General features: G+C 35.2%; 1 protein-coding gene across 1 annotated transcript in view; it reads left to right on the top strand.

Moving 5' to 3' along the window:
* LOC123563881 (M-phase inducer phosphatase-like) overlaps nucleotides 1-20,743 on the top strand; it is an 81,713-nt gene extending 60,970 nt beyond the window's left edge. The window contains exons 3-7 of the mRNA XM_053527110.1: nucleotides 18,849-18,981; nucleotides 19,198-19,341; nucleotides 19,508-19,860; nucleotides 20,052-20,169; nucleotides 20,468-20,743. Coding sequence (XP_053383085.1) covers nucleotides 18,849-18,981; nucleotides 19,198-19,341; nucleotides 19,508-19,860; nucleotides 20,052-20,169; nucleotides 20,468-20,629 — 910 coding nt within the window. The 3' untranslated portion in view covers nucleotides 20,630-20,743. The remainder of the gene's footprint in view (nucleotides 1-18,848; nucleotides 18,982-19,197; nucleotides 19,342-19,507; nucleotides 19,861-20,051; nucleotides 20,170-20,467) is intronic.
* The last annotated feature ends 322 nt before the right edge of the window (nucleotides 20,744-21,065 follow it).

Raw genomic sequence — 21,065 nt, 5'->3', positions numbered from 1 at the left:
AGAAAATCAAGCAATCCATTAATAGATATTTCATGTAACGGAAAGAAATAACAGACAGAGCGCTTCATCAACAGGAGATTATTCAAATAAAATAAGGGTGTATCACCACGTAATTGTCTTAAACAAAATGGATGTCATTTCCAAAAGTAAATGGTACATAGTGGTATTAATTGGTATTTGTAACTTTTTCATTGTGATGGAGAAAATGAAGACAATCAGAGAGTGTGTTGTAGTGAAGAAATGATTAACCATTTATACTTTAATAGTGGGGGTACGTTTCTCCATGGATAAATCACATTTTATTTGGCGTATATTTGTTAGGCCTATGAGCAGCTATTTCATTACAATAAAATACATTCTGAAACAGATGTTGAAGCCCGGTGTCACGTGATTACCACGTGTGTGCTGATATTACCAGGTCTTCTGAGTTTTCGCATGGCAGCTGGCCTGGACAACTCAAATAATGGAAAAACATATTTTCTTTTATAGGCTTGGTTGCTTGAAGGACTTTGCATGCTGGAAGGAAATGTTTAAAATTATTCTAGCAGTTACATGTCATCAAGTTTCTATGATTATACCTTCTTGCTAAGTTAAAAGAGGACACAATTCATGAACTACTGTAGCAGAGTCATAGCCCTTGTGTCATATGATGAAGATGATGATGTGGAACAACTAATCAATTTGATTTAGCATTAACAAATATATAATGATAGTGCATAAACATTAATCGGAAATTGAAAGTAAAAAAGTGTATTGGCAAAAGAGTGGGCCCTTGTGTCATATGATGAAGATGATGATGTGGAACAACTAATCAATTTGATTTAGCATTAACAAATATATAATGATAGGCATAAACATTAATCGGAAATTGAAAGTAAAAAGTGTATTGGCAAAAAGGTGTGGCCTTGTGTCATATGATGAAGATGATGATGTGGAACAACTAATCAATTTGATTTAGCATTAACAAATATATAATGATAGTGCATAAACATTAATCGGAAATTGAAAGTAAAAAAGTGTATTGGCAAAAGAGGTGTGGCCCTTGTGTCATATGATGAAGATGATGATGTGGAACAACTAATCAATTTGATTTAGCATTAACAAATATATAATGATAGTGCATAAACATTAATCGGAAATTGAAAGTAAAAAAGTGTATTGGCAAAAGAGGTGTGGCCCTTGTGTCATATGATGAAGATGATGATGTGGAACAACTAATCAATTTGATTTAGCATTAACAAATATATAATGATAGTGCATAAACATTAATCGGAAATTGAAAGTAAAAAGTGTATTGGCAAAAGAGGTGTGGCCCTTGTGTCATATGATGAAGATGATGATGTGGAACAACTAATCAATTTGATTTAGCATTAACAAATATATAATGATAGTGCATAAACATTAATCTGAAATTGAAAGTAAAAAAGTGTATTGGCAAAAGAGGTGTGGCCCTTGTGTCATATGATGAAGATGATGATGTGGAACAACTAATCAATTTGATTTAGCATTAACAAATATATAATGATAGTGCATAAACATTAATCTGAAATTGAAAGTAAAAAAGTGTATTGGCAAAAGAGGTGTGGCCCTTGTGTCATATGATGTGGGTGATGATGTGGTTCAATTATTTTAAGTTTGAATTAAGTCCATTCTGAAATAACAGAGATATTGCGAAAAGGTATCCAAACATTTACCTAAAATTCTTAGTAAAAAAGAGGGATATTTGAGCCGCGCCATGAGAAAACAAACACAGTGCGTTTGCGGCCAGCATGAATCCAGACCAGCCTGTGCATCTGCGCAGTCTGGTCAGGATCCATGCTGTTCGCTAATGGTTTCTCTAATTGCAATAGGCTTTGAAAGCGAACAGCATGGATCCTGACCAGACAGCGCGGATTCGCAGGCTGGTCTGGATCCATGCTGGTCACAAACGCACTATGTTGGTTTTCTCATGGCGCGGCTCATTTAATAAAATATTGGTGTCACAGCTAAGGACCTTTTGTCTAATAATGTGAGTGACGATGATGTTGGTTAGACACAAATACATTCTATTAACAATGATAACAGAGACATAGCGAAAATACATTAAAATTAACCAAAATTCTATGTAAAAGGTAGGGGTGCATAATGTTTAATGAACTGTGTCAGAGTTAGGGACCTTGTGTCATATATAGTGTGAGTGATGATGAGGAATAACTATCTTAAGTTTAAAGTAAATCTATCAAGTAGTAACAGAGATAAAAGTGAAAGTGCAAAGGGTGGTCGTGGACACCGACGCTGACGCGGACGCGGGGCGAGTAGGATAGCTCTTAAAGCTAAAAATCAAACATAACAAAAAAAGCCTCTCTGCAGTTATGAGGCATTTTCGTCTGAAGAAATGATATCCAAAAATAGATTTACGGTAGTCATTATCTAAGATTTATATGATCAAGTTAACGAAATGAAATAAACAAAACATTGCTTCTCTAAATTAAGATGCATGATTATATGGAATCGTACTCTCATATTTGCGAATATTTTTCCGTGACGTCGCTAATATCATACCGTATATTGCGTTTCAACTGGCATTTAAAAAAACTCTTTACAGGAGAAAACATTACCTTCCCTGTCATCACCGAATAACTGCATGCAGAACAACACTATAGTTTTTTAATTCACAAAAACATGTTTTATGTTCTTTGATCCCATTCCATTTCTTCATATCAGTCCAAAGTTGAGGTCTAAAATTAGGTGGGACAGACTATAGTACGTCATCTGATCCAAAGATTTCCGCCTTTTTTTCCGAAAAGCAATTCCAAGCCAGCTCATGACTGTACTTACATCATTTACATATCGAATAGGTATCGAATTATGGCAGTCGATGTCGGTGACAGACATAATATGGCAGTCATTTTTCATTTGTTAAAGAAAAGGGTAAATGGTTATAGTCTAATGAAAAATAGTGAATAGCATTCATTGTTTACTTATAACAATAACACCTAGAACTGATTTTAAATTGGGTAATTATCGGGCATTTGTCGGACCTGTCTAACAACATCCCGCACTCTTACCGCCATCAATACAATACGGGCATACTCATATGGTACGTTTCATGAATTACGCTTACCGGAAAGACGTGAACAATCGCCTAATAAATGCATACTTCATAACAAAGATAATCCTAAATATGGGAAAAAACAAAATCCAGGTCTGACGATTGCCCTCATCCTTGAGTATTGACGATTGCCCTCATCCTGGAGTGTTGGCGGTTATCCTCATGTTTGAGTGTTGACGATTATCCCCATCTTGGAGTGTTGACGATTTCCCTCATCCTGGAGTGTTGACGATTATCCTAATCCTGGAGTGTTGACGATTATCTTCATGTTTGAGTGTTGACGAATATCCTCATCTTGAAGTGTTGACGATTGCCCTCATCCTGGAGTGTTGACGATTATCCTCATCCTGAAGTGTTGACGATTATCCTCATCCTGGAGTGTTGACGATTATCTTCATGTTTGAGTGTTGACGAAGATCCTCATCTTGAAGTGTTGACGATTGCCCTCATCCTGGAGTGTTGACGATTATCCTCATTCTGGAGTGTTGACGGTTATCCTCATGTTTGAGTGTTGACGATTATCCCCATCCTGGAGTGTTGACGATTATCTCATTCTGGAGTGTTGACGGTTATCCCATCTTGGAGTGTTGACGATTATCCCCATCCTGGAGTGTTGACGATTATCCTCATGTTTGAGTGTTGACGAGTATCCTTATCCTGGAGTTGTTGACGAGTATCCTCATCCTGGAGTGTTGACGAGTATCCTTATCCTGGAGTGTTGACGAATGTCCTCATCCTGGAGTGTTGACGATTGCCCTCATCCTTATTCTCATCCTAGAGTGTTGACGATTATCCTCATCCTTATCATCATCCTGGGGTGTTGACGAGTGACCTCATCCTGGAGTGTTTACGACTACCCTTGTCCTTATCCTCATCCTGGAGTGTTGACGATTGCCCTCATCCTTATCCTCATCCTGGAGTTTTGACGATTGTCCTCATCCTTGAGTATTGACGACTACCCTCATCCTTATCCTCATCCTGGAGTGTTGTCGATTATCCTCATCCTTATCCTCATCCCGGAGTGTTGACGATTGTCCTCATCATGGAGATTGTTGACGATTACCCTCATCCTTAACCTCATCCTGGAGTGTTGACGAATGTCCTCATCCTGGAGTGTTGACGACTACCCTCATCCTTATCCTCATCCTGGAGTGTTGACGATTGCCCTCATCCTTATCCTCATCCTGGAGTGTTGACGAATGTCCTCATCCTGGAGTGTTGACGACTACCCTCATCCTTATCCTCAACCTGGAGTGTTGACGATTGCCCTCATCCTTATCCTCATCCTGGAGTGTTGACGAATGTCCTCATCCTGGAGTGTTGACGACTACCCTCATCCTTATCCTCATCCTGGAGTGTTGACGATTACCCTCATCCTTATCCTCATCCCGGAGTGTTCAAGAATGCCCTCATCCTGGAGTGTTAACGTTTGCCCTCATTCTGGAGTGTTGACGATTGCCCTCATCCTGGAGTGTTGACGATTATCCTCATCAAGGAGTGTTGACGACTGCGCTCATCCTAGAGTGTTCACGATTATCCTCATGTTTAAGTGTTGACAATTGCCCTCATCCTGGGGTGTTGACGATTGCCCTCATCCTGGAGTGTTAAAGATTGCCGTCATCCTGCAGTGTTGACGATTGCCCTCATCCTGGATTGTTATCGATTGCGCTCATCCTGGAGTGTTCACAATTATCCTCATGTTTAAGTGTTAACGACTGCCCTCTTCCTGGAGTGTTGGCGATTGCCCTCATCCTAGAGTGTTGACGATTGCCCCCTCATCCTAGAGTATTGACGATTGCGCTCATCATGGAATGTTGCCGACTGCCCTCATTCTTGAGTGTTGACGACTGTCCTCATTCTTGAGTGTTGACGATTGCACTCATTCTTTAGTGTTGACGATTGCGCTCACCCTGGAGTGTTGACGATTGCCTTCATCCTGGAGTGTTAACAATTGCGCTCATCCTGGAGTGTTGACGATTGCGCTCATCCTGGAGTGTTCACGATTATCCCCATCCTGGAGTGTTCACGATTGTTCTCATGTTTAAGTGTTGACGATTGCCCTCTTCTTGGAGTGTTCACAATAGCCCTCATCCTGGAGTGTTCACGATTATCCCAATCCTGGAGTCTTGACGATTATCCTCATGTTTAAGTGTTCACGATTGCTCTCTTCCTGGAGTGTTGATGATAGCCCTCATGCTGGAGTGTTGACGATTATCCCTATCCTGGAGTGTTGACGATTATCCCCATCCTGAAGTGTTGACGATAGCCCTCATTCTGGAGTGTTGACGATTGCCTTTATCCTTGAGTGTTGACGATAGCCCTCATCCTGGAGTGTTGACGATTATCCCCAACCTGGAGTGTTGACGATTGCCCTCATCCTGGAGATTTCACGATTATCCCCATCCTGGAGTGTTGACGATAGCCCTCATCCTGGTGTGTTTACGATTATCCCCATCCTGAAGTGTTGACGACAGTCCTCATCCTAGAGTGTTCACCATTATCCCCATCCTGGAGTGTTGATGATTATCCCCATCCTGGAGTGTTGACAATAGCCCTTATCCTGGAGTGTTGACAATTGCTCTCATCCTGGAGTGTTGACGATAGCCCTCATCCTGGAGTGTTGACGATTATCCCCATCCTGGAGTGTTGACGACTGCCCTCATCCTGGAGTGTTGACGATTATCCCCATCCTGAAGTGTTGACGATTACCCTCACCCTGGAGTGCTGACGATAGCCCTCATCCTGGAGTGTTGACGATTATCCACATCCTGGAGTGTTGACGATTATCCTCATGTTTAAGTGTTGACGATTGCCCTCTTCCTGGAGTGTTGACGACTGTCCTCATCCTGGAGTGTTCACGATTATCCCCATCCTGGAGTGTTCACGATTATCCCCATCCTGGAGTGTTCACGATAGCCCTCATCCTGGAGTGTTGATAGCCCTCATCCTGGAGTGTTGACGATAGCCCTCATCCTGGAGTGTTCACGATTATCCCCGTCCTGGAGTGTTCACGATTATCCCCATCCTGGAGTGTTGACGATTATCCTCATGTTTACGTGTTCACGATAGCCCTCGTCCTGGAGTGTTTACGATAGCCCTCATCCTGGAGTGTTGACGCTTATCCCCATCCTGGAATGTTCACGATTATCCCCATCCTGGAGTGTTGACGATTATCTTCATCATGGAGTATTCACGATAGCCCTCATCCTGGAGTGTTCACGATTATCTTCATGTTTAAGTGTTCACGATAGCCCTCATCCTCGAGTGTTCACGATTATCCTCATGTTTAAGTGTTCACGATAGCCCTCATCCTCGAGTGTTGACGATAGCCCTCATCCTGGAGTGTTGAAGATTATCCTTATGTTTGAATGCTAACGATTACCATCATCCTGAAGTATTTCTAATCCAGGATGCACCATATACAGCTAGACAGAGTTTTTGGTGTGTATGTATGAAAATTTCTACTAAACGGATACACTATCTATATCTTACACGAAAAACGAAAAGGTCATTCATTGTGTTTTGACAGCTCGTAACTTGCTAAAACTCCATTCTACGATATTTTCTATTTTATTAGCAGATAATACCTGGTTTTATTACTTTTATTCAACAAATTAAAACCCTTAGGACTTTGAGAAAAGTAATAATTTAAGGGCGACCGATTTCACTCAAGTTTGGCAGTTTGATTTTCCGTTAGGGATAACTTCACTGAAGCATTCAAAGAGTGGATTAAACCTGTGTAGTCGTTTTTAGAGAGAATGTAACCTACTTTTCGCTAAATTCATCATTGGGCTAGTATTTTTTCAAAAATGAACAGCCCTTGTAAAGATATATAAAGATATGGTTGCATATCATCTAGCTTGCCCGTTCTCACAATTACAGTGATCTGTTAGGGTCAGCGTTGTTTCGCAAAAAAAAAATACCGCGTTTTCGTGCTATTAATCGTGCTTTTGCGTTTTCGCCCTCGATTTCCCATCATGTTTTCGCCTTCGCGGTCAGTAGGGTGAAAACGCGAAAACAAGATATTAATAGCGCGAAAACGCGATATTTTTCGCATGGAGTTTTCGCGATCTTGTGTCATGTTTTCTCGTTTCACTGACCGCGAAGGCGAAAATACGATGGAGGATATAGGGCGAAAACATGATGGCGCAATAAAATGCGAGGCAAAACCGCTATACGAAAGCGCGATTAAATATCGCACTATCGTACGTTATTATACAATTATTGCCTTTTGGTGAGGTCGATATGTGGATTTATAGACCTGATAAAAGCGATATCGACCGAGGGCAAACATCTAACGGGTAGCATATTTGCGAGCAAACCGATCGTGTACCCAAGTCCTTTGTTCCCTTTAAGCTATGAATAGACTCAGTCAAACCGAGCCTACCGTTATGTTGCTTGGCTATGTTTTATGCTTCCAAAGGGTCTTTTCTTAGATTTTATAAAACAGGTTTCATAGTAAAAATCTTTCTATTTTTAGATCTATTGACCGACATTCACATTGACTTCGGCCTCAGATATCGGGGCCCCCACTGACCCTACAAGCTCAACATTAAATTAATTGGACTGAAACTCAGGCAGTCATATCGATTGTCATTTTTCTTCCAATAAACCATATAATTACTGTATGATTAATTTGTCGTCACAAATAATTTGATAAAATCCGGTCCGAAATATAAATAGTTTGCTTAAGAACGGATTTCTTACTTAAGCCGTTAATGAAAGGTTAATCAATCTTGTTCTGTTTGCTTACATTGGTCCTATAATCTGTGTCTGCAGAGCAGACGATAACGCTGTCTACTCCATCATCCTCAGATAGCTGTTAGAAGGATTCAACTTTACCAGACTGTGTACATATAGACCCTGAAACCTTCTTGGAAATTCTGCATTGATGTATCTGGTTTACATAAATTTCCCTTTCGTATATCGAAGTATTGATGGCGCTGAAATTGATCCAGGTATCCCTTTCATTATGGTATGTCAAACGTTGCTAAATTATACATGTATGTTGTTATTATTGTATGTTTGTTACTGTTATTCAATGTCTTGTCATTCATATTCTAAAAGTCATTATTGTTATTCTATATTTCGTTCTTCTTATTGTATCTTTGATATTGTTATTCAGTGTCGTGTCATTCATATTCTAAGTCTTACCATTGTTATTCTATATGTCGTTATTCTTATTGTATGTTCGATATTCTTATGGCAAACGTCATTATTGTTATTCTATATTTCGTTATTCTTATTGTATCTTTGATATTGTTATTCAATGTCGTGTCATTCATATTCTAAGTATTACCATTGTTATTCTATATGTCATTATTCTTATTGTATGTTCGATATTCTTATGGTAAAAGTCATCATTGTTGTTCAATATCTGACGATTCTATTTACAAAACGTGTCATTCTTATTCTATGTTATGTGATTGTATTTGTATAGCGTCGCTGTGCTATTTATATCGCGGGAAATCGCACATACAATAAGAATATCAAGCTTACAAAAACAATAATGAATATACAACAACAATAACGTCTTCTACAATAAGAATATCGAACATACAATAAGAAAAACGACATATAGAATAACAATGGTAACACTTAGAATATGAATGACAGGACATTGAATAGCAATATCAAAGATACAATAAGAATAACGAAATATAAAATAACAATAATGACTTTTACCATAAGAATATCGAACATACAATAAGAATAACGACATATACAATAACAATAGAATATGAATGACACGACATTGAATAACAATTATATCAATAACGAAACATAGAATAACAATAATGACTTTTACCATAAGAATATCGAACATACCATAAGAATAACGACATATACAATAACAATAGCAAATTTTAGAATATGAATGACACGACATTGAATAACAATAACAAACATGCAATAATAATAACATACATATAAAATTTAGCAACGTTTGACATGCCATATTTCATAGTGTAATGTCTAGATTCAATTCATTGACATCAACTCTGGATTTAGATAATATTCTAGAAAGAAACCATTTAAAATTCGTATTCGGGGAGTAGGAAAAAACAAACACGGTAGGTAGGTAGGTTATTCAGATTGGTTATTTCAGAGGATCTTTAATCAAAGGGATCTAACTCCTTTAAATAAAAGATATCAGCAGAATTGATGCTGTATTCTCCCTGGTAATGTAATAGAATCTTGATCTACACTGTTTGTATTCAACTATAGTTGACTTTGTCAGGCCTGGAAATCAATGTACTGTTTTAATGACCCTTTTAACATCTAGTGTTGTATCAGCCAAAACTGACTATTGTTTCCAATAAAGGAGATTGAAATCTCGTTTGAAAAGGTGAACCTTTTGGTGCATGGAAGGTCGCGACACCATCATTTAATACGTCATTGCTGATTGAATATTTTTCCGTGTCATAGGTTTAGTATTCGTTTTGTATTTCAAATTTCGTGGGTATATAAATGCAATACCGTAATCAAATATCTAGCTGATGTTATAGACAGGAGCTCAATCAATCCTGCAATGGGTAAATACCACACACGGTCTAAAATTATATCTTTTAAGGACATAACTCATTTAAGGATGTACGAGCGTTTTTTTCTTCAGGATATCCACCATTTTGAAAAATGTTTCATTGAATATTGCTTTCTAACAAAAGTTTTGCCAAAAATTAATGCTAAATAATTAGAATATGGCTAATAATGTACCATTTAACCGAATATATTCTACTTTTTGCGACAAAAAAAAATCACCCTTATTTTTGGCTGGCATTTGCCTAAAATTTACGTAAGATTTACAATGGGGTAGGGGTAGGTAATTTCAAATATCTATTGAAGTAAATCAGGTTTGGTTTTAATATTTTCCTGCCTGATACATATAATAGAATTATTAAGAAAAAACTGTTAAAAACTGGTGAATTTTGGTATTTTTTGTTCTTTTTGTTTTAATTTACTTTTTCTAGATAATATAAAGTGCTATCTTAAAAACTTTTATTTCAGTTATAGCTTATCATTATAAGCACGGTGACCCCCACTTTTTTATTTCCATTTTGAAGCATTTTTGTGTGTCATTAAAGCTGCAAAAATTGAAAATAAAGTGGGTGGAGTAGTTATGTCAACATGTAAAAATAAAAGAGATTTGTTAGCGGCATTTATGCTTATATAATACTGACATCACCTTATATTCATATCAACCTGTAAGACCTGAAATCCCTATAACATTAAGTGGGATATTATACGTTTTATAAAGTACCACTATTTTTCAATTTTACAAAACTTCAGAAATGCATAAACAGTGGGTGAAGAAAATTCTCTATAAAATTAAACCGAGTTCGGTGAGCTGTGTTTTTCTTCTCTTGTTTGTCTTGGAAACTAATGTTCTTCAAGCTCACAGAGTATGAACAAATTCTTAACGTTAGAAAAAAAATCGTTCCTACATCCTTAAGTTGAACTGACGCATTCACCTCGACTGTAGATCTACTAGCAACATGTGCAACTACAGTGAACATTACAACACCCATAAAGGATGCAGATACGACTTGTTTAGTGCTTGGCTGTTTTCAGTTGTACGCTACGCTTGAAATCGTCGTAGGGACAACATAGTCAGAGTGGCCTCCGCTATAGGGTATACAGTAGTAAATAAATTTGCTTTATGTTCTACTAGTATATAAAATTTGCGATTTTCTGAGAGCTATTACACATAGCCAGGCCCATTTTAAAAAAAAAGATTACTAGCCTTATGTTCTTAAATTAAAATATCTTCTTGAAAATGCCACCAAAATGTCAAGTATACTTATTAGGTCCACAATGAAGAAACTAAAACAGCGTAATGTAATACCCGACTTACGGTATTCGATCCGCACATAGATAACATTTTAATGCCTGGTGACTCTAAGAATCTAAATTTAATAGAACTGGGATACAAAAAAGGCACTGTCAAATTAAAATTTATCATATATATTTTTTGTAAGAAAGCATGAAAAAAAGATTTTAAGAAACCGTATGATATCTTTTAAAATTTCTGTTTCTGAACATACGGTAAATGATCTGCTTTTGGAATATTGGCATGGCTATCTATGACAGCACCAGGAAGTTTGTATTGTATGTTATTACACGGCTCCTCATATACATCGCCGATCCATAGTTGTGCTGTTCACCGGTAGATAGTTCACTACTAAATTTTGCTGGGAAAAGTCACAACTTGAAGAAAAAAATATTTATTTCTGATGTCATTTAATGATATAATCAGACACGTATTGAATGACTTGTCAGTAAACAGTCAAAACCATTGCATGAAAAGTTTTGACTATTGACCGGTCAATAAGTGTTATGTACAGTGAATAGTAAATTATTCACTATTGTCCGTAAACTTGACCTGGCACTCATGAATATGCCGTATATTTCCGAAAGTCAATTTTCGGTTTCCAAACATAAATAGCGATATAGCTATTACATATATAATTCTTAATTGATATACTGTCGGAGGTATCTGTGTGGACAAAGCGTTTTGCTGTCAATATCAGTGTTGTGGGTTCGAGTCCTACGTCTGACCATATTTTTCCCCAAAATTTTAAATGGAAACTTACCACTTATTTAATCAAACGTATTGTGATATTTATGGTTAATTTATTAAAAGTTATCATATTTACCCGTTGTAAAAAATGAATTCTAATATGCTTGTCTCTGTTAAAGCACAGGTGTCTGAAGCTCAATCAATAAAATATATATGCAGGTTAGATCCCTTGAAGAGATCGTAGATCTCTGAAAGAGATCCAGTACTATTTCATAGTATATTAGGTGGGTGGGGTAAAATTGTTTTAAAAGTATCTTAGATGAAAAGACAAATTACCTGTCACCAGCGTTACAGAAAATAAATACTACAAGTGATAACAATTAAAATTCGTGAAATTTGATGCATAAAATAATGTAAAAAATAAAACAAGTAGGCTCTACCGGTAATATTACATTACATTAAAAGACGGTCTAAGTGATTTCGAACCCGTGGTAATGTGCGTGGACGTCAGACACTTTACCACTACGCCATCGTGTCATCGGTTAACTGTATATGTTACTTTTGTAATATAATAGGAGCTCTATCTGGGATGCTGTATTCGGTTCGGAATTTAAAAGGTACAATACGGAATTTTTTTCTGTCTGTTCATATTTAATTGTGAAATACAAACCGATTTTTTACAGCATTTATATATGTATATAATAAAGTATTTCCAGGATACAAATATTGCGTAAATTAACGAAAACACCCGAAAATACTGGCGAAGATTATTGAGTGTCAATACTTACGGACAATGTCACCTTCTAAAGGTATAATAACAAACAAGTTACTCAGAAATGCATAAAAATAGTTTTATCATTGAGCACTTTCGATGTACTGGAAGCGATATATCAAAACAATTCTTGTCCAGTCCTTTAAAATTGCTATTTGGTACTATAATTATGTACCTTCTAATCTGTAAACTTTATTTTAATTGATATGTAGATATGTATAAACACAAAATATTATTAACCCAAAGTTAAAACAGCCTGGCCTCATACAATAAACTAGATATTCCGTGCATATTGCAGAGAAGACATGTAAATCATAGTTGATATAAAGAAACAATTTTTCCGTGCACTTTTATGAAAAATAAGGCGAAATCATGGCTACCTTAAAAAAAGAATCTTTCTTTGTTTGAAGGTGCGGATGGAAATACACATATCTGGTTCGAGGGTAACAACTAGTGATAGATTCTTTTTTTTTTTTTGCATGGCGTATTCGTTTTTTAAAAGCACTATTTTATCATAGTGGCGTATGAATATACGCATTCCTTCATAAATTGCAGCGTGTAAGACGAGTTGTTCAAGCATCCAAAAAAAAAACACGGAAAACTCATGTCTGTTGTGCAAGAACGGGTCTGTGCACAACTGAGTAGCTGGCATTTAATTGTTTCAGTAAAGTGATTCTATGTTATATTCTAAGGACTACACTATTGCTACTTAAAAGTTTTTGTCTAAGAATTCATTGTTTAAATATACCCTTATTTTAGTTATGGAATGTGGCTTGTTATCAGATGGATCTACATGATGACTTGGAGTACAACCTGATGGAGGCCGAGCATACAGAATTCAGTCCTGAACATGTTTTGGCGTGAGCCTCTTTAAGCAATTATGTTTTTAGTAATAATCAAGTATTGATAAAACTTGCTGCAGAGGTCATGTCTGTAAAGAGGCCACTTATATTAAGATACCATATTTTCTGATCGTTTTTGTGTTGTTAAAGAGTGTCTAGCTCACTGCAAGCCAGTTCAACAGAAATAACAATTGTAATACAATAACTATTAACCAGGTTAAAGAACTATTTGTTAAAATGAGATCAAAATCATGGCCCTTACTTGATGTAGAATATGTGCAATAGTTGAAATTTTGCATGAAAAGTGATTGTCATTACTGTAATAAAATTCTAAAATGTAATTTAATGTAATTAAGTGTGGCATGTCTTATGGTCAGCTGTTTTTCAGGATTGATAAAAAAAGGTTATAAGTGTTCTTTGTCTTAAATATTTGATACATTTATAATTACAGAATGTCTTCTGCATGACCTGGTAAAGTATTCCTGAAGGATTATAACTTCAACACAGAGACGGAGATTAATATTTTAGGCAGGGGGTTGGCATGACAGGCAAATTCTCCAACTGTATTACCATTCCTGAGCTGGATGCCAGTCGACAGTGGTACCTGCATAATGAAACAGCGCCCCTGTGCAGCAACAGCAATGTATGCTCAAAACTAGCAGTGCCGAAGTTATTGTATTGAAAACTCAGTCATTTAAAATGAAGAATGAATGGAAAAAAAGTGTTTAACATTTAAAATAATACAGAGAAAGAGCACAGCTCATTTGGTATTTTCTGAAATTTTCATTAATTTGAAATTGTTTTTGATTTTTTAAAGATGTACTAGACCCAAATTCCATATATTTGAATATGAACAAATGCTACATATAGTTTATGTAAACATTGAATGAACAAGTTTATGGTGTCAACAGTACTATGCATTGGTTGTATGTAAGGCTGAACACAGTATAAATGTGAAAATCCTCTAAAACACTGGAAGATTTTTCAACAATCTACTGTTTAGTACTGCATGGCATAAAATCATGAATTTAGCTCTACATACGCAGTTGATTTATACATTAAGCAAAGTTAAATATATTTATTGATGATTTTCTACATTAGAAGTAATTACAGTGTAACTTCCGAAAACCGAACGACCTCCGGACCGGCTTAAAAGTTCGGTTTTTGAAAGTTTCCGGAATTCAGAAGTTTGAAAGTTTGTAGGCAAAGTGGACGTGGTGCAAAAGAGTTATGTTTTCTTACACGTAGGACTAATTTAACAATTTCATATAAAAAATTAATTAATTGATTAATTAATGAATTACAAACATTAAGGATAATAAATACATAAATAGCAAATATAAAAAGAAACAACATAGCTTTAATAATAGCATTTACGCAAACATTTTCCATTTACATTTTACCATCTTTGGAGTCCCGAGTTCTTCAACATTAAATTTTAATTAATGTTGATAATGCATAGTTTAATCGACGTAACTAATTCAATGAAAACACCTATCTTTCTTTCGTTCAAACATTAAGAAAGTTTTTAACATGTAAGATCTTTAATTCATCATGTTTTCATAAACTGAATACGAATGAAAGTTATCACAGATTACTTCCTTACTTTTGCATCATATGATCATTGTGATTATATAGTGTGTCAAAATAAACGCGCACTGCTAATAGATAAACAAAAGAACATGTTGGCAGCGTTTTTGGATTATCACGTGACACTTTTAATCCAGCAAATATTTTGCTGTTCGGTTTTCAGAAGTCAATTTTAGTGTTTAAATATAAACGGTGCTTCAGAAATCGTCCGGTTTTCAGGATTTGGAAGTTCCGGTTTTCAGAAGATAAAAATATATAGAAATAAGAACAGAAAAAACGGGACCTTGAGTTTCGTGCGGTTTTCAAAGGTTTCCGGTTTTCAGAAGGTCCGGTTTTCGGAAGTTACACTGTACCTAATTATTAAATATTTTAGTGAAGATATATTTAATGCAACTATATATGTTGAAAAAAGCTACCCTCCGGGAAGAATATTTTGAAATGATACTTTTACTTGAAAATTTATGTAAAAAATGAAGATGTTAAAATGAATCCTTTATTCTATAAAAAATGTTGTTGCCATGGAAACAGAACTTGAGTATTAAGTATAGCTGCTTTCATAGCAGAGTAATATGACTTTTAATTATAATTATGTAAACAATTTAATGTTATATATTCATCACTGATACTTTTGATTTTCATTTGACACTGTCATTGAGCAATGCATCTTATATTTGAAGTTGAATAACACATTACAAATATTAGATATTTATGGAATTGCTTTTAGATATTTTTGAGATGAATGTAAATCAGAAAAAAAACACACATTCATATTCTTCTAGAGAACTTATATATATCTTAAATTTACTTTCTTTTTTTTTTTGCATCAGATGTAGGCTAAAATGTCTGTTTAATTGACATTTAAAGCAATTGTTGTATTTTGTTGCTATGGAAACTTGAATTATTAGAATTTTTTAAATATGAAATAGCATATTTATAGCAAGTAGGCATTATCAACTGTACTAATCATGTTAAATACTTTTGATATTGATGGCAAAATATGAAATTAAAATATGTGATAAAAGTACATGATTTTAGTATTTGTCATTATTATTAAACAAAAAGTGCAAGTTTGCGATAGGGAGTTATTGTACAAAAAAATGCTGTAACTTTGTTATTTTAAAACATGCAGGTCTAAAATTTTGAATTTATGTTAAGGACACATCTACAGTTCAGAAAATGTAAAAAACTCAGTTTCCATAAAAATGTCATTTGGGACCATTTTGTCATGGCATGTCACATATGTCTACAGAAACATTTGAAAATCACAGTAACTCCGAAAAAGCAGATTTATATATCTGTCTACGGACAGCACGTGTCACTACGAAAAGCAGGTATTCTGTAACTTTACACAACTGTTCTATTGTTCTCTGCGGGTTAATAACCAAAATGAATACCTCCATACCATACCTGCGCACATGCACAGGTATCATACCATACCTGCGCACGTGCACAGGTATCATACCATACCTGCGCTCGTGCACAGGTATCATACCATACCTGAGCACGTGAAAAGAATGTTAGATGAGTCCAAACTGTTATGTTTATTAAATGTCATGTTATTGTATGTAAGTATTGACCTGACACTCGGGAATATTCCTTATATTTTCTGTTACTTAATTTTTGGTGTTTGAAGTTAAAATAATGCGTATATATTTCTTTATGATTTTTCATAATGTCACATGTGCAATAGCTCTGCGGACAAAACGTTTAGCTGCTAAACTGTATTTTTGGTTCAACTTATTTTCCCCCAAATTTTATCGGTAGAAATATTGCAATACTTACTGATCAAACCTTATGGTCTATAAATCTACAAGAGAAAACAGTCAGATTTCGTGAAATATGTTACGCAGATATTTTAAGAGTAAAAGTGACTACGAAAACAACATTACATTGAATTAAAAAAAATCAACTCGTGGTAAAGTGCGTGGCAGTCAGACAGCTACCACTATGCCACCGTGCCATTGGTTATTTGTATTGGTAATTTTAGTATGATAATATTTCGTAAAATAATGGAAACCACCGAAAATACTGGCGAAGATTAATGAGTGCCAGATCAATACTTACGAACAATAGACAATACCTGCGTCAGGTAGCATTTACAAATGTATACTTATATATATTTTTTTTTTCTTTTTTTTAATTTTGTAAATTTTGACCTTTGAATTACGATCGTCATGTTTTCACCTACAAGATACATTCATGACTAAGTACTTAACACGACAGAGAAGAAGAAGATAAGCATTTTAATTATTATTGCTAGATGATGATGATGATGATGATGATGATGATGACCACGACCACGACCACGACGAAACCCTAAGTGCAGAGCCCAAAACTAGGTTTATCATGAAAATGTTTTATAAACATGCAACCGAAGTGTGAAGTTGTGCATTAAAAAAGAAAAAGAAAACAAAAACAAAATTAAAAAAAAAAAACAAATTAAAAAAACAGACGTTACCCTTTTCGGATACATATCACTTCAGAGAATATGAACTTCAGAAAGAGAAATATTGATGTTACAGAGACCATACTGGTGCGTTGTTTGTTTTTCAGTAAAATGAAACAAAGGAAAGCTTCGAACAAATAATGGCTAACAAAAATGCAATTACATCGGCGAATTAGCAGGACTTTCTTTTTACGCATTTCAATTTACCTGCTGAAGTAAGAGTAATTCCCACAATCAATTTTTTTCTGACTGGGAGAAGGAAAGACATGAATAAACTAATTAATAAAAACTAACAAACTAAAAAAAAGGTTGTGTAAGTCAGTTACTTACCTCTTTGATCGGTATTCATGAATTGAAAATACCCGCGCTCGTGCGGTAACACCCCGATTCGCACGAACGCGGGTATTTTCAATTCATGAACACCTCCTACTCGGTTAGTAACCTACACAAGATCAGTTTATGGAAATTACGTGAAAATCATTGAAACCGTGAAATAGCAGAAATAGCAGATATTGTGTGCACATGAAAATCATGGGAACAATTTAGGAATAGCAGATATTCTGTACAAATTTATCTGTCCTACGGAAAGCACGTGAAAATCATGGTTTCGTTGAAAATGCAGATTTCCGTGTACGTCTAAAGACGGAATTTTTATCAAGATATAAAATTTTAGAGCAGTTATGTCTTTTAAAAGAAATTTCCTTGGGTATGTTTTTATTTCCTATATTTGACTGGTAAAACGTAAAAAAGTATGTAGCCATCGAAGCGGATCTTTTTCCATTGTCTAAATAAAATGACCTTTTATCTACAGTATTCTTCAACTAGAAACTGAAACTGAAACTGTTTTATTTGATTAAACGCCTATTTTTACGCAAAACATATTCAATGGCCTTATATGATTTAAGATGTGTTTCCCAGGATATTGTGAACTACTCAACAATATCATTAATGAAAAGTATGAACATTTTGGTATATAATTGCAATTAATAAAAAGAAAAAAGCATTGACACATTCAAATGTATTACTTAGTTCACCTTGTCACACAAGCCGGATAATGTCCGAGTACAAACCACGTGTTCTATAATTGTAATTAAGAAGTTGTGAAAACAGGAAAACGGAAGGTGTTTTTCACATGTATTCTTTAAAATCATTGCCTCGGCAAAACAAGCTCAAAGCTATATCGGAAACTTTAATTATTAGTTCATAATTATGAGAATGGCCAATCTTCTCTACTAGCAAAGTACATAAGGGAAAATATTTCATTTCACAGTCATAACTTGTTCAACAATTGATATATACAGAACACATACACAGATTAGATATCACTTTATATTTTATATTCTTGAGAAATTGGAATTACAAAATCATGTCTTTTAGGTATGTCGAATTTAGATGCTTATCATTCATAAATATATTTATAAAATATTGTGCAAAAAAAAATCATTTAAACAAAATTGTTCGCGAATTCTCAATGCATTTGCTATACGAGTCCTTTCTATAATTTCATCTTAAAAATCTATTTGTTTTGCAATTAATTCACATGTGTTTCTTCTATTTGTTATGTATCAATATTTTCTCTGTTTCAGACTTCGTTTGTTTGAAGACGCTGTAGATTCCCCGGTGCAGACAAGTTCCGGTGAAGTCTGGGACGAGATCGAAGCTGTAATCACTCCCTATGGAAAGCTTTACAAGTCACCAGGCTCTGGAGCCGATTTTTCAGTAAGTTTCCTACTTGCAAACATTTTTCATTTTAATTTCATTATATTGAAAAAAATATTGTTCCACGATAGTTTCCGCACACATTATTTTTCAAATAAAATATATTTGCAGCATTCACTATTCACTGTAACTATTCTACATAATTATGTTTTTCTGTAACATCATTACGGCATTAACATTTTTGTAACTTCATTATGTATTTATTTCTCCTTACAGATAAAGATTCCGTCGCGGAAGTCACTGAAACACCAAACATCAGACGCGAGAAGAAACTTGTTTTCTGGAAAACGTCAAGCAGACGACAGTCTTGAAGTAGAATCTCCCGCCACGAAGAAACTTAGGAACAGTTCTATACTTCCGGTAAGTATCATGTTCAACATGTTTTTATTATTTATTTGCTATCATATTTCCACTAACTACAGAATATATTAAATCAAGTTTATAAAGTGCTCTTTATTTTTACATATCTGGGTTTATTCATCACAATTTTGAATGTCTGTTTAACTTGTTATTTTTCTAATTATAGGATTCCAACGATATCATCGAAGCTGTTGAACGATTAGAGTCACATGAACTCGTAGCTGACGGAACTCGTTGCTATACCTTACCCACAATTCCTGGCAAACACAGCGACCTCAAGTCCATCTCTCCAGAAACAATGGCGGACATTGTGGAGGGGCGATATAAAAAACAACTTGGGAAAGTAACCATTGTTGACTGTCGGTACCCGTACGAGTTCGAGGGAGGTCACATACGGGGTGCTGTAAACCTGTACACCAAGGACGCCGTCAACACACTTCTCCAGGAGGCGTCGACGTCAAAGCATTCACGTGTACTGATCTTCCATTGTGAATTCTCTTCAGAGAGAGGACCAAAAATGTAAGTATTCGAACGAATAGACTGAATAACTAAGAAATTGATGCATTAAGAAGCTCCTCTCCTTACACACTGTGATAATTTCTATTGTTACCTATTCTATGAAACATCACAATAATCCCTAAGTAACCATAACTATTCTAAAAAACTTGAAAAAGGCCAATAAAATCATGTTATTGCTTATTATATTCTAGGTACCGTTTCTTGAGAAGCCAGGATCGTCAGCTGAACAAACACAGATATCCTCACCTGATCTTCCCAGAGATTTACTTGCTTGACGGAGGCTACAAGGCGTTCTTTACTGGACACAAGGTTGGTACGCTCGTCACTACTTTTAGGAAGCGCATCTGTTTCAGTTTACTTTTCAAAGTTTTTTTTCTCAGTTCCTTACGATTTCATTATTTATGGACATAAGCTTTACGAAAATGAGGATCATATATATAGCTTTTCTAAGTAAAAATACGAATAGCGTTTGTTTTTATTCGATTAATAGCATCTTTCGCAGCAGATTCTCTTAAATTGACAAAATTGAAGTATGTTCTCATTCCATAAGGCAATTTATTTCATTCAATATCTTTACTTTAATATTTTATTTCATTTATGATTTCAGGGTTTGTGTGATCCAATCAGCTACAAGCCAATGTTGCACGAGGACCATGCTGCAGACCTACGTCATTTCCGTGTCAAGTCGAAATCGTGGACCGCTGGTGAGAAACAGAAGACTAACAGACGACAAAGAAGCAGACTTGCTTGTTTAAATATTGACTTATAAACGTTGTGCTAATGTGTTGAAAAGTGCTAAATGTAAGACCTGTGCTGGTTGTGCTAAATTTGTTTTGTTTACTGTATTTGTTGACTATTACTTGTTTATGCTGTGAAGAAATAAAAAAAGAAAGATAAATTACTTATCTTACTTCTTTTATTAAAATATGTGGCCTAGATGATCCAAATTTAAATATGAATTTCCTTGAAAAAAACATGCTGACAAGGTTTCTGGTCTGCTACGATTTGACAAGCATTCTGACCAGGTTTGATCCAGTAGAAAATATTACCTCTATAGTATTTATGTATGAAATAAGGCCAGTCAACAATGTTATTCTATAATTTGAATGACCTTTTTCTGCCCAAATGACCCAGTCTCTGAAGACAAAAGAAACATTCTAAGTTTCATAATGCTCAATTAAACAAGTGCTGTTTGTAAAGCACAT

The sequence above is a fragment of the Mercenaria mercenaria genome, chromosome 1 (assembly GCF_021730395.1).
Source record: "Mercenaria mercenaria strain notata chromosome 1, MADL_Memer_1, whole genome shotgun sequence".
Taxonomy (NCBI): Eukaryota; Metazoa; Mollusca; class Bivalvia; order Venerida; family Veneridae; genus Mercenaria; species Mercenaria mercenaria.
This window is presented reverse-complemented; position numbering and strand designations above follow the sequence as displayed.